We start from the raw sequence: 15,508 nt of genomic DNA, 5'->3' as shown, positions 1-15,508 counted from the left end.
TGAGGGTAGTTTATATGGACTTTCAAAACGCATTTGATAAAGTGCCACATAATAGACTTGTTAGCAAAATTGAAGCCCATGGAATTAAAGGGGCAGTGACAGCATGGATACGAAACTGGCTAAGGGACAGAAAGCAAAGAAGTAGAGATTGAACGGTTGTTTTTCAGTCTGGAGGGAAGTGTGCAGTGGTGTCCCCCAGGGGTCGGTGTTGGGACCACTGCTCTTTTTGATATACATAATGACCTGGACTTGGGTATACAGGACATAATTTCAAAGTCTGCAGATGACACGAAACTCGGAAATGTAGTAATTTGTGAGGAGGATCGTAACAGACTTCATGAGGTCATAGACTGGTGAAATGGGCAGACACATGGCAGATGAAATTTAACACATAGAAGTGTGAAGTGATTAATTTTGGTAGGAAGAATGAGGAGAGCCAATATGAACTAAATGGTTTAAAGTGGGTACAGGAACAGAGAGTATAATTACACAAGTCTTTGAAGGTGGCAGATCAAGTTGAGAAGGATGTTAAAAAGGCATACTGGATCCTTGGCTCAGAGTACAAAAACAAGGAAGTTATGCTAAATCTTTATAAAACACTAATTAGGCCCCAGCTGGAGTGTTGTGTCCAATTCTGGGCATCACACTTTAGGAACGATGTCAAGGCCTTAGAGAGAGTGCAGAGGAGATTTACTAGAATGGTACCAGGGATGAAAGACTTCAGTTACGTGGAGAGACTAGACAAACTGGGATTGTTCTCCTTAGAGCAGAGAAGGTTAAGGGGAGATTTGATAGAAGTGTTCAAAACTTTGATGGGCATTGATAGAGTAAATAAGGAGAAACTGTTACCAGTGGCAGAAGGGTCAGTAACCAAAGCACAGATTTAAGGAAATTGGCAAAAGAACCAAAGGCGACATGAGGAAAACAATTTTTACACAGCAAGTTGTTATAATTTGGAATGCACTGCCTGAAAAGGTGGTGGAAGCAGATTCAACAATAACTTTCAAAAGAGAATTGGATAAATACTTGAAAAGGAAAAAAAAATGCTGGGTTGTAGGGAAAGAGCAGGAGAGTGGCTCTAATTGGACAGTTCTCTTAAAGAGCTGGCACAGGCACGATGGGCCGAATGGCCTCTTTCTGTGCTGTATCACTCTATGATTCTGTGATTTAGAATGGGAAACTGCTTTATACTAGTGAATAAGCAAGTGAACTGCAATGCGAGTTATAAAATAATCCCATTAATAAATGCTGCAGAGGATACAGAGCCTCTTGCTGTCTCTGGTCTTCTTGGGCAGGTGGTCCTCATTCAGGCCTGTTGTATCATTCTTCCACTACTTCAGGCTACCTATCCTTTGTTGGACGGTTATGATCGATTTCCTTGGATGAATGACCAGGCTTAATATTTGACAGGTTTGTTTCTTTCTCAGTCTCTCTTTCTGTCAGTCTCACACACTCTCTCACATTCTTTCGCACTCTTTTACACTCTCTCTGACTCCCAAATAGGTGGTCTTGGATACCAGTGACATCAGAAATCAGTACCTTCAGCTCCTCATGGGGATACTTGTACTTTTTCCTTATTTCTCAATTCACTGTGTACTGCGATTTCAAAATAGTGAAATTAATCATAGCAGCTGCAAAACTGATTTTGGTAACTTTCTAATGATATAATTATAAAGTACAATTGCAGAAATTAGTGAGAGCAGTTTATTCTTTGAATAAAGTAATACATTGTGGTCCTGTACTTTGATGTAGAAATGACTAAATTACCTTTGCCAAGGGTCAAAGGCCATGGGAAAACTGAGCCTTTGGTTCATTTGTAATTACCTACTTGTAAGCGAGCAATGGTCGGAAGGCGTAAACTGCACAAACTAATTTCCGACTTCTTTTTGTTCCTTTTTAGAGTAATTTCTCTCTTCGCTTTTGTGGGCTCTGGTCTCAGAATTCCAGCTGGCTTATGGGATATCCACCACAAGATGGAGACAATGTTACAGTGGGGAATGGCCAGACACTGCTACTAGATACTAACACCAGTGTGCTTTACTTCCTGCATGTCAAAGGTCAGGTTGTTTCTCTAAGATTAATACGCTGTTTATGTCAACCTCTGAACTTGTGTTGAGACCACAGTGGAGGGGCGCACAGTATTGAGAGCTACAACATGAGCAGTAGCCTGCCTTCATTTATATTATTTAAAAAGGATTTACATTTTTATTTTAAACTTTTTTTGTTCCTTAGAGATTACAGACAACATCTAGTTCCAAATGTGTTTTTTTTTTAAATGACCTTTTGTGGTTTTCATTCTTGTAATGGCATCAGTGATCCCCTTCAGTGCTGTAGAGAATGGATGAACATAAAGCTTGGATGTAACATAACCATTAGATGTTTAACTAGTCCTCGCCAAAGCTTTGTTTCAAAATGAAAGTACTCTTTTTGACCAAGTACTTTTACTGCATGGTATTGCCTTAACACTTCTGTTTGAATTTATTTTAAAGGGGCTTTCATGAGCTTCACCCAAAACAGGCCACACCTTAAGAAGTCCATATGGCCATAAAATGCCTGTATAGCCTAGTCAGCACAGGCTGTATAACTACTTGTGTTACTGTTTCTAACCACCTGGTGTCAGTTGTGGCTCAGTGGTAGGACTCTTGCCTCATGTGAATCAAGAAGGTTGTGGATTCAAATCCCATTACAGAGACTTAATTACAAAATTTAGGCTGATACTCCAGTGTAGTGCTGTACTGTTAGAGGTGCTATCTTTCAGATGAAACATTAGCCTGAGGCCCAGTGTGCCCTCTTGGGTGGACATAAAAAATCCCACCGTGCTATTTTGAAAAAGAGCAGGGGAATTCTCCCTGGTGTCTTGGCAATGCTCATCCATCAACCAACATCACATAAAATAGATTATCTGGTCATTACCAGATTGCTGTTTTGAGGAGCTTGCTGTTTGCAAATTGGCTGCCACGTTTCATACATTACAACAGTGACTACACTTTTTAAAAATACGTCACAAGTGGACTGGGTGACACAATAGATTGCTACATTGCATTTTGCCTCTGGAACCTAGGTTTTTTAGATATTTCCTCCATCTGCCGGCTGTTTGTCTGACCTGAAGTGGGTTTGCTGACTAGGAGGGGAACCTGAGGAGGCAGTTCAGAAATTGCAGAGTGAGTTAAATAAAATAATAACTGGGCAAAGCAATGGTGTAAAATTTAATGCAGACAAATGTAACGTGCTACACATAGGGAGAAAATATAATTGGTGTTGAAATAGCTTAGGATGAAGGTGAAAGAGACCTAGGAAGTCTTAGTTAACTTGATTCTCAACATATCTGATCAATATGAAACCGCAACCCAACAAAGTCAATGAAGTGCTGAGTTACACAGTTAAAATAGAAGAATATGGGGGAAAATTGAGTCACGCCCCCTTTGGGGCGCTACTTTTAGCGCCCTGGAAAGATTAGCGCCCCCCGCAGCCGAAATTGAGTGGCAGCGCCCCAGGAGGGAAGTGGGGCACTACTGGAAGTGCCCCGCCTCCCTCTTGGGGCGCTGCGAGGGAATATCATGGCGCTACGGCTGCTGCAGCATGTCGCGCCGCGGTATTGCAGGCCTTCCTCCCCTTCTTAAAGGGGAGGGGCCTTGCGCAGTGCGCCCGGGGCCCAGTTGGGCCACCGGGGATCGGAGTGCTTGGCAAAAGAGCCCGACACTCAAGAGAAGTGCCGGGCTCATGGAACGCATCTGGCACTCCGCGGGGGGCTGGTCAGGAGACCGGGGACGGCAATGGGGGCAGGTGCTGGCTGGTGGCCTGCAACAAAAATGGCCGCCCGGCACCTCGCCTTTAAATAGCGCCGCCTCGGCCACAGGTAGGCCCCCCTGACCCCGTCAGACATAGCGTCCGGCAGTAAGTCAGGGGGCGCTACTGAAGATCGCGGCCGGGGCGCTGCACACGGCGATGACGTCAGCTCCGGCGGCGCAGCACCACGGGGCGCTAACGGTTACCACCGCCGCTAACCTTCCGCTGAATTTCGTGGGAGGCATTGGCGGCGCCACGCCCGGGCGCTAGTTGCTTTGCGCCCCGCCCTCTTAGGGCGCTAACAGGAGGCGCAAAGCAACCGAATTTTCCCCCCTATAGGTCAACCAAAATTTGACCAAGCTATATAGTGCTCTGGTCAGACCACACATTGCATGGTGCATCCAGTTCTGCTTGCCAAAACACAAGGAAGAGAATAAAGCAATAGAATTAGTGCACAGTAGAGCCACGAGGCTGATCCCTAGTGTCAAAGGTCGATCTATGAGGAAAGGCTGGAGAAAATTTGGCTTTTCATTGTAGAAAGGAAGCATCGAAGAGGAGATCTGGAATGGAGAGGGAAGACCGAGAATATCACTTTACATTGCGCGAGTAGGACAAGAGGACACAGGTTCAAACTAGTAAAGGGTAAATTTAAGACTGATATTAAGGAATTCTTCTTCACACAAAGAATGATCAACACATGGAACAGACTCCCAGGAAGAGCAGTGGAGCTGAAAACACTGGAATAGTTTAAGAAATAAAATTTGGGCATTTAGGATCTCTGGATGGGTGAAGTAAACTGGGTTAAAATGGCTTTCCTCATCTGTAATTATCTTGTGAATATAGATGGCTTTAAGAAACAAATCTACCTGTAATTTGCACAGATAAGCATTATAAAGATGGCTGTAGTGGGAAATGGAAGTGTCACATTGCAGCAGTGATGGATAGTCTTCTGAAGTTGGGGTTAAGGCACATTACTGAATAGAGTGGAGAGAGCTTTACTCTTCACCTTGCTATGGAGTGTCTAAACCACGGCCCATAGCCCATGAGCCCAGACAATTTGGCCAACAAAGCCCAGACAACACCTTTTCTATTTGTGCGTATACTGCTTACTCTCTGGTTTGTCCTGTTTGAATTTTGTGGGTCTGGACCTGTGGAAAAGGCAGTTCTTAGCATTATTATCTCACTGATGAAAAATCCTAAATAAGAACACCAAGGTATATTAGCATCCATAGCTTGAAATACATTCAAATTAATGGGAGCTGATACATTTTTATGTCTCTTCTGGTCTTCTTACTCTAGATTATCTCAGATTACTCTCATGGGCAAGTCCCAACCCAATAACTTTGAGAGTGTCTATCATAGCCTTGAGAGCAAGGTAGGCCTTCAGTAATGTGCCTGAGAGAATGAACAGCAAATACGCTCTGGTAAATTTTTAAGCTGCTGGAATTTATTCTATGCCTCTCCAATCGTTAAAATCAGGTGAGCATCATATCGGACCTTGCTTTGAGTTGAACGAACGCTGTTATTGTTACATAAAAACATAAGAAATAGGAGCAGGATTAGGCCATTCGGCCCCTCGATCCTGCTCCGCCATTGAATGAGATCATGGCTGATCCTCTGCCTCAACTCCATTCACCGGCCCTATTGCCATATCCCTTGATGCCTTTACTAGTCAGAAATCTATCAATCTCTGTTTTGAATATACCCAATGACTGAGCCTCCACAGCCCTCTGGGGTAGAGAATTCCAAAGATTCACCACCCACTGTGTGAAGAAATTTCTTCTCATCTCGGTCCTGAATGGCCTACCCTTTATCCTGAGGCTGTGGCACCTGGTTCTAGACTCCCCAGCCAAGGGAAACATTCTCCCAGCATCCACCCTAACAAGCCCTGCAATAATTTTGTATGCTTCAATGAGATCCCCTCTCATTCTTCTGAATTCAAGAGAATACAGGCCTAGTTTACTCAATCTCTTCTCATACGACAGGCCCGCCATCCCAGGAATCAATCTCGTGAACCTTTGTTGCACTCCCTCTATGGCAAGTATATCCTTCCTTAGGTAAGGAGACCAAAATTGTACACAGTACTTCAGGTGTGGTCTCACCAAGGCCCTATATAATTGGAGTAAGACTTCTTTACTCCTGTACTCAAATCCTCTTGTAATGAAGGCCAGCATACCATTTGCCTTCCTAATGGCTTGCTGCACCTGCACATTCACTTTCAGTGACTCATGTACAAGGACACCCAGGTCCCTTTGAGCATCTGCATTCCCCAATCTTTCACCATTTAGGAAATACTCTGCCTTTCTGTTTTTTCTACCAAAGTGGATAACTTCACATTTATCCACATTATAATCCATCTGCCATGTTCTCGCCCACTCACTGAGCCTGTCGAGATCCCCTTGAAGCCTCTTCACATCCTCTTCACAACTGACACTGTCACCTAGCTTTGTGTCATCAGCAAATTTGGAAATGTTACATTTAGTCCCCTCATCCAAATCATTGATATAGATTATGAATAGCTGGGGCCCAAGCACTGATTCTTGCAGTACCCCACTAGTCACAGCCTGCCATCCTGAAAAAGACCCGTTTATCCCTATTCTTTGTTTTCTGTCTGTTAACCAATTCTCAATCCATGCTAGTATATTACCCCCAATTCCATGTGCCCTAATTTTGTTCACCAACCTCTTATGTGGGACATTATTGAAGGCCTTCTGAAAATCCAAATACACCACATTTACCGGTTCCCCTTTATCTACTCCACTAGTTACATCCTCAAAGAACTCCAATAGGTTTGTCAAACAGGATTTCCCTTTCATAAATCCATGTTGACTCTGCCCAATCTTCCTATTAGTTTCTAAGTGCCCAGTTATTGCATCCTTTATAATAGATTCCAGCATTTTCCCAACTACTGATGTGAGGCTAACAGGTCTGTAGTTCCCCATTTTCTCTCTCCCTCCTTTCTTAAATAGCGGGGTTACATTTGCTATCCTCCAATTTGCAAGAATCATTCCAGAATCTATAGAATTTTGGAAGATGACAACCAATGCATCCACTATCCCAATGGCCACCTTTCAAAACCCTAGGATGTAAGTTATCCAGTCCTTGGGATTTATCGACTTTTAGTCCCATTAATTTTGCTAGCACTGTTTTTTTTTACCAATAATAATTTTTTCAAGTTCCTCATTCTCACCACACCCTTGGTTTTCTCGTATTTCTGGGAGGTTTTTTGTGCCTTCCTCCGTGAAGACAGAAACAAAGTATTTATTTAATTTCTCTGCCATTTCCTCATTCCCCATTATAAATTCTCCCATTTCTGACTGTAAAGGACCTACATTTACCTTTGCCAGTCTTTTCCTTTTCACATACCTATAAAAGCTTTTACAATCCGTTTTTATATTTTTCTCTAGTTCCTGCTCATATTCCATTTTCCCTTTCTTTTGCTGTAATCCTATTCAACAGAAGCTTGGAGTTTAACGACGTGAATAGTTGGCCACATTAAATTGATGCAGAGCAAAGGAATTCCTTTGAGACACATTTCAGTCCAGTTTATAGTCTTTCGTTTGGCCGTTCTTCAGTGCATCACCAAGCATGCATCGCGACTGATCCAGAGGTCCACACATGTGTGATGGTCCCTATATTTAGAGGCCTATTTTATCCCTTTTGGTTTCAATTTCTGGTGGCCCAAGTGCCTGAAGATTGGAACAAAGTCATTTGGAAGATTTCAAAAACATCTAAATAATTTTTTTGTCCCATTCTCAACACATACTCGAGGCCATGCGTCTTCTAGTGGCCTGCATTCCTTTTCCAGTAGCTTTCTCATATCAGGCAATCCCTGCTCCACCCCCACCATGAGGCAGCTCAATGTCTAACAGAAGAAAACATAAATGTTAAAGGTAAATGGCATTAAAGCAGTAGAGAGGGAAAATAAAAGCTCCAGTAGCTAGATAGTATAAAAGTATTAAAATAATTATTAAATAGAATGAATAAAAAACAAAAGAAAGCAAAAGAAAATGCTATAATGAAGCCAGACAAGAAATGTGGACAAAAAACTGAAGGAGAGGAGAAAAAAAACTCAAGTAGAAAAAATTAAAAAGTGGCATCAAGCTCCAGGACCCTTCCTCGGCACTACCTCAGTATTGTGAATCACAGGATTTCCCCTTCATGCTGCTAAATACAACACCCATTACAATGCTGCCAGACTCTAGGATACCCTTCAATGCTGCTCAACTTCACAGCCCCCTCGCCCTTACTGTTAAGCCTTACTGTTAAGCCTCAGCACTCCTCCCTCCTCCCCCACCATGGTACTCATTGAAACATATAAATTTCTGACAGGGCTAGACTGACTGGATGCAGGGAGGATGTTTCCCCTGGCTGGAGGGTCTAGAACGAGGGGTCACAGTCTCAGAATACGGGGTAGGACATTTAGGACCGAGATGAGGAGAAATTTCTTCACTCAGAGAGTGGTGAACCTGTGGACTTGTCCTCCACGGCCTTCTGTGGTAGAGAAGTCACTGAATATATTTAAGAAGGAGATTGATAGATTTCTGGACACAAAAGGCATCAAGGGATATGGGGAGAGAGCGGGAATATGGTATTGAGATAGAGGATCAGCCATGATCATATTGAATGGCGGAGCAGGCTCGAAGGGCTGAACGGGCTACTCCTGCTCCTATTTTTCTATGTTTCAAACCCAGGACCTGCCACCGCAGTCTCCCCCCCGCAGTCACCCCCCAACACTCCCCCCCCACACTCCCCCCCCCACACTCCCCCCCCACACTCCCCCCCCCACACTCCCCCCCCCACACTCCCCCCCCACACCCCCCCCCCCCACACTCCCCCCCCACACTCCCCCCCACACCCCCCCCCACACTCCCCCCCACACTCCCCCCCCCACACTCCCCCCCCCACACTCCCCCCCACACTCCCCCCCCCCACACTCCCCCCCCACACTCCCCCCCCCACACTCCCCCCCCACACCCCCCCCCACACTCCCCCCCACACTCCCCCCCCCACACTCCCCCCCCACACCCCCCCCCACACCCCCCCCCACACTTCCCCCCCCCACACTCCCCCCCCACACTCCCCCCCCCACACTCACCCCCCCACACTCCCTCCCCCACACTCCCCCCACACACTCCCCCCCACACTCCCCCCCCCACACTCCCCCCCCCACACTCCCCCCCCCACACTCCCCCCCCACACTCCCCCCCCCACATTCCCCCCCACACTCCCCCCCCACACTCCCCCCACACACTCCCCCCCCCACATTCCCCCCCACACTCCCCCCCCACACTCCCCCCACACACCCCCCCACACTCTTCCCCCCACACTCCCCCCTACACTCCCCCCCTACACTCCCCCCCTACACTCCCCCCCTACACTCCCCCCCTACACTCCCCCCCACACTCCCCCCCACACATTCCCCCCACACTCCTACCCACACTCCTACCCACACTCCTCCCCCACACTCCCCCCCACACTCTTCCCCCCACACTCCCCCCCCACACATTCCCCCCACACTCCTCCCCCACACTCCTCCCCCACACTCCCCCCCACACTCTTCCCCCCACACTCTTCCCCCACACTCTTCCCCCGACACATTCCCCCCACACTCCCCCCCCACACTCCCCCCCCACACTCCCCCCCACACTCCGCCCCACACTCCCCCCCCCACACATTCCCCCCACACTCCTACCCACACTCCTACCCACACTCCTACCCACACTCCTCCCCCATACTCCCCCCCACACTCTTCCCCCCACACTCCCCCCCCACACATTCCCCCCACACTCCTCCCCCACACTCCCCCCCACACTCCCCCCCCACACTCCCCCCCCACACTCTTCCCCCCACACTCTTCCCCCCACACTCCCCCCCGACACATTCCCCCCACACTCCCCCCCCACACTCCCCCCCCACACTCCCCCCCACACTCCCCCCCCCACACTCCCCCCCCCCACACTCCCCCCCCCCACACTCGCCCCCCCACACTCGCCCCCCCACACTCCCCCCCCACACTCCCTCCCCCACACTCCCCCCCCACACTCCCCCCCCACACTCCCTCCCCCACACTCCCCCCCCACACTCCCCCCCCCACACTCCCCCCGCCACACTCCCCCCCCCACACTCCTCCCCCACACTCCCCCCCCCACACTCCCCCCCCACACTCCCCCCCCCACACTTCCCCCCCCCACACTCCCCCCCACACTCCCCCCCCCACACTCCCCCCCCCACACTCCCTCCCCCACACTCCCCCCCCCACACTCCCCCCCCCACACTCCCCCCCCCACACTCCCCCCCCACACTCCCCCCCCACCACACTCCCCCCCCCACACTCCCCCCCCACACTCCCCCCCCCACACTCCCCCCCCACACTCCCCCCCCACACTCCCCCCCGACATTCCCCCCCACACTCCCCCCCACACTCCCCCCACACACCCCCCCACACTCTTCCCCCCACACTCCCCCCCTACACTCCCCCCCTACACTCCCCCCCTACACTCCCCCCCACACTCCCCCCCCACACATTCCCCCACACTCCTACCCACACTCCTACCCACACTCCTCCCCCACACTCCCCCCCACACTCCCCCCCACACTCTTCCCCCCACACTCCCCCCCCACACATTCCCCCCACACTCCTCCCCCACACTCCTCCCCCACACTCCCCCCCCCACACTCTTCCCCCCACACTCTTCCCCCCACACTCCCCCCGACACATTCCCCCCACACTCCCCCCCCACACTCCCCCCACACTCCCCCCCACACTCCCCCCCCACACATTCCCCCCACACTCCTACCCACACTCCTACCCACACTCCTACCCACACTCCTCCCCCACACTCCCCCCCACACTCTTCCCCCCACACTCCCCCCCCACACATTCCCCCCACACTCCTCCCCCACACTCCTCCCCCACACTCCCCCCCACACTCTTCCCCCCACACTCTTCCCCCCACACTCTTCCCCCCACACTCCCCCCCGACACATTCCCCCCACACTCCCCCCCCACACTCCCCCCCACACTCCCCCCCACACTCCCCCCACACACTCCCCCTCCACACAGTCCCCCCGCCAACAGTCCCCCCCCCCCCACAGTCCCACGCCCCCCACCTCTGACCCCCACCACAATCCCTGGTATATCTTGCCTGGCATCTTGCTGTGTATCCTTAGCTTTAAAATATAAGAGCTAACAGACCGTGAACAGACCCGACACCAAGCGGCGGGTCAGCCAATTTAGATAGTTAAAAGTTTATTAAAAGGTAGTTAAGATTTTACCATTTTACCAGGTTTTCAACGAGGTTCTCGGAGAGCGGCTATCAAGTGTCACTTCTTCTTAGGCAGTCCCTCGGAACCGAGGATGACTTGCTTCCACATTAAAAATGAGTTTGCAGGTGACAGATTAGTCCAATGCGGGACCTACAGTCTCTGTCACAGGTGGGGCAGACAGTGGTTGAAGGGGCGAGTGGGTGGGGTGCTTGGGTTGACGTGTGCTCCTTGCGCTGCCTGCGCTTGGCTTCTGCTTGCTCCTGGTGAAGAGACTCGAGGTGTTCGGCGCCTTCCCGGATGCTTCTCCTCCACTTTGTGCGGTCTTGGGCCAGGAATTCCCAGGTGTCGGTGGGGATGTTACACTTTTTCAAGGAGGCTTTGAGGGTGTCCTTGAAGCGTTTCCTCTGCCCACCTGGGGCTCTCTTGCCATGCCGGAGCTCCGAGTAGAGCGCTTGTTTTGGGAGTCTCGTATCGGGCATGCAGACAATGTGACCCGTCCATCGGAGCTGATCGAGTGTGGTCAAAGCTTCGATGCTGGGGATGTTAGCCTGAGCAAGAACACTGACATTGGTGCGCCTATCCTGCCAATGGATTTGCATGATCTTGCGGAGGCAACGTTGGTGGTACCTCTCCAGTGCTTTGAGGTGCCTGCTGTACATGGTCCATGTCTCTGAGGCATACTGCAGGGCGGGTATCACTGCTGCTCTGTAGACCATGAGCTTAATGCCGGGTTTGAGGTCCTGGTCTTCAAACAATCTCTTCCTCAGGCGACCGAAGGCTGCACTAGCACACTGAAGGTGGTGTTGGACTTCATCGTCGATGTTTGCCCTTGTTGACAGTAGGCTCCCGAGGTATGGAAAGTGGTCCACGTTGTCCAAGGCCTTGCTGTGGATTTTGATAATCGGGGGGCAGTACTGTGTGGCGGGGGCAGGTTGGTAGAGGACCTTTGTCTTACGGATGTTTAGTGTAAGGCCCATGCTCTCGTTCGCTTCGATGAAGATGTTGACGATGGTTTGGAGTTCGACCTCCGAGTGAGTGCAGACGCAAGCGTCGTCTGCATATTGTAATTTGACGACAGAGGATGGGACGACCTTGGATCTGGACTGGAGGCGACGGAAGTTGAACAGTTTCCTGTTTGTTCTGTAAATTAGCTCCACTCCAGTGGGTAGCTTACTGAGGGTGCGATAGAGCATTGCAGCAAGGAAGATTGAGAAGAGGGTTGGTGCGGTGACACAGCCTTGCTTGACCCCGGTTCATATGTGAATTGGGTCTGTGGTGGAACTGTTGGTCAGGATCACGGCTTGCATGTCATCGTGAAGCAGGTGGAGGATAGTGACAAACTTTTGAGGGCAGCCGAATTTGAGGAGGACACTCCATAATCCCTCATGGTTGACAGTTTTGAAGGCCTTTGTGAGATCAAAGAAGGCCATGTACAGCGGTTGGTGCTGTTCCCTGCATTTCTCTTGTAAATGACGTGCGGTGAAGATCATGTCCATTGGGTTCTCAATGACTGTGGATTACTGTGAATAGGTGAAAGCTGCAAAAGTGATATAAAAGTAAACAAATACGATTTGGTTGGGATTACGGAAACGTGGCTCAAGGAAGGCCAGGACTGGGAACTCAACATCCAGGGGTATTCAATATTCAGGAAAGATAGGCAAAAAGGAAAGGGAGGTGTGGTAGCATTACTGGTTAAAGAAGGGATTAACACAATTGTAATGAAGGATATTAGCCCTGATGAGGTGGAATCTGTATGGGTAGAATTGAGAAATACTAAGGGCAAAAAAACGTTAGTGGGAGTGGTTTATAGACCTCCAAACAGTAAGGCGGAGGTTGGGGATGGCATTAAAAGAGAAATTAAAGAAGCGTGCAATAAGGGCACAGCAGTCATCATGGGTGACTTTAATCTACATATAGATTGGGCCAACCAAATGAGTAACAATACTGTGGAGGAGGAATTCCTGGAGTGTTTACGGGATGGTTTCCTGGACCAATATGTCGAGGAACCAACCAGAGATCAGGCCATCTTAGACTGGGTATTATGTAACGAGAAAGGATTAATTAGCAATCTTGTTGTAAGAGGCCCGTTGGGTCGGAGCGATCATAATATGATCGAATTCTTCATTAAGATGGAGAATGAAGTAGTTGACTCGGAGACTAGGGTCCTCAATTTCAATAAAGGAAACTACGATGGTCTGAGGAAAGAGTTGGGTAGGATTGATTGGGGAATGGCACTCAAAGGGTTGACGGTGGATAGGCAATGGCAAACATTCAAAGACCGAATGGATGAACTACAGAATTTGTTCATCCCAGTTCGGCATAAAAATAAAACAAAAAAGGTGACCCAACCGTGGCTAACAAGGGAAATTAGGGATAGCATAAGGTCCAAGGAGAGGGCATATAAATTGGCCAGAAAAAGCAATAATCCTGAGGATTGGGAGCAGTTTAGGATTCAACAAAGGAGGACAAAGGGATTAATTAAGAAAGGGAAAATAGAATATGAGAGTAAGCTTGCAGAGAACATAAAAACTGACTGTAAAGCTTTTATAGATATGTGAAGAGAAAAAGATTGGTGAAGTCAAGCATAGGTCCCTTACAGTCAGAATCGGGGGAATTTATAATGGGGAACAAAGAAATGGCAGACCAACTAAATACATATTTTGGTTCTGTCTTCACAAAGGAGGACACAAATAACCTCCCAGAGATGCCGGGGAACATAGGTTCTGATGAAAGGGTGGAACTGAAAGAAATCAGTATTTGTAGGGAAATGGTGTTAGGAAAATTGATGGGACTGAAGGCCGATAAATCCCCAGGGCCTGATAATCTACATCCCAGGGTACTTAAGGAAGTGGCCCTAGAAGTAGTGGATGCATTGCTGGTCATCTTCCAGAACTCGATAGACTCTGGAACGGTACCCATGGATTGGTGGGTAGCTAATGTTACCCCACTATTCAAAAAAGGTGGTAGAGAAAAGGCGGGGAATTATAGACCGGTAAGCTTGACATCGGTAGTGGGGAAAATGCTAGAGTCCATTATAAAAGATGTAATAGCAGAGCACTTGGAAAGCAGTGACTGGATCGGACAAAGTCAACATGGATTTACAAAAGGTAAATCATGCTTGACTAATCTACTGGAATTTTTTGAGGATGTAACTGGTAAAATAGATAAGGGAGAACCAGTGGATGTGGTGTATTTGGACTTTCAGAAGGCTTTCGATAAGGTCCCGCATAAGAGATTAGTGTGTAAAGTTAAGGCACATGGGATTGGGGGCAAGGTATTGACTTGGATAGAGAACTGGTTGGCGGACAGAAAGCAAAGAGTTGGAATAAATGGGTCGTTTTCCGAGTGGCAGGCAGTGACTAGTGGGGTACCGCAAGGATCGGTCCTAGGACCCCAGCTGTTCACAATATATATTAATGATCTGGACGAGGGAATTGGATGTAATATCTCCAAATTTGCAGACGACACAAAGCTGGGGGGGAGGGTATGCTGTGAGGAGGATGTCGTGAAACTCCAGCACGATTTGGACAGGTTGGGTGATTGGGCAGAAACATGGCAAATGCACTATAATGTGGATAAATGTGAGGTTATCCACTTTGGTGGCAAAAACAGGAAGGCAGATTATTATTTGAATGGTAATAGATTGGGAGAAGGGGAAGTGCAAAGAGACCTGGGTGTTCTTGTACACCAGTCGCTGAAGGTAAGCATGCAGGTGCAGCAGGCGGTTAAGAAGGCAAATGGTATGTTGGCCTTCGTAGCAAGAGGGTTCGAGTACAAGAACAAGGATGTCTTGCTGCAGTTGCAGAGGGCCTTGGTGAGACCACACCTTGAGTATAGTGTGCAGTTTTGGTCGCCTTACCTGAGGAAGGACGTTCTTGCCATGGAAGGAGTGCAGCGAAGATTCACCAGGCTGATACCTGGGATGGCAGGAATGACGTATGAGGAGAGATTGTGTCGATTGGGCTTATACTCACTGGAGTTTAGAAGATTGAGAGGGGATCTCATCGAAACCTATAAAATTCTGTCAGGCCTGGACAGACTAGATGCAGGAAGGATGTTTCTGATGGCCGGGGAGTCCAGAACCAGGGGTCATAGTCTAAGGATAAGGGGTAAGCCATTTAGGGCTGAAATGAGGAGGAATTTCTTCACCCAGAGAGTGGTGAACCTGTGGAATTCTCTGCCACAGAGGGCGGTGGAGGCCAGTTCATTAAGTATATTCAAGAAAGAGTTGGATATATTTCTTAAGGCTAAAGGGATCAAGGGATATGGGGAGAAGGCAGGGACCGGGGTACTGAATTTGGATGATCAGCCATGACCTCATTGAATGGCGGAGCAGGCTCGAAGGGCCGAATGGCCTACTCCTGCTCCTATCTTCTATGTATCTATGTATCTATGTAAAAGCTACCATTTCACAGCAGTTCACTTCCCAATCTTAGAAGCTGGAGCATTAATG

The 15,508-nt window shown here is 48.9% G+C and overlaps 1 protein-coding gene across 1 annotated transcript in view; it reads left to right on the top strand.

Moving 5' to 3' along the window:
* LOC147112824 (fibrocystin-like) overlaps positions 1-15,508 on the top strand; it is a 610,710-nt gene that overhangs the window by 117,708 nt on the left and 477,494 nt on the right. Inside the window, exon 13 of the mRNA XM_085998227.1 lies at positions 1,901-2,057. Coding sequence (XP_085854353.1) covers positions 1,901-2,057 — 157 coding nt within the window. The remainder of the gene's footprint in view (positions 1-1,900; positions 2,058-15,508) is intronic.

This window comes from Somniosus microcephalus, chromosome 9 (assembly GCF_052327205.1).
Source record: "Somniosus microcephalus isolate GS21.2 chromosome 9, FLI_Smic_1.0, whole genome shotgun sequence".
Lineage (NCBI taxonomy): Eukaryota > Metazoa > Chordata > Chondrichthyes > Squaliformes > Somniosidae > Somniosus > Somniosus microcephalus.
Note: the sequence above shows the minus strand (reverse complement) of the source record. Positions and strands in the feature narration are given on the sequence as shown.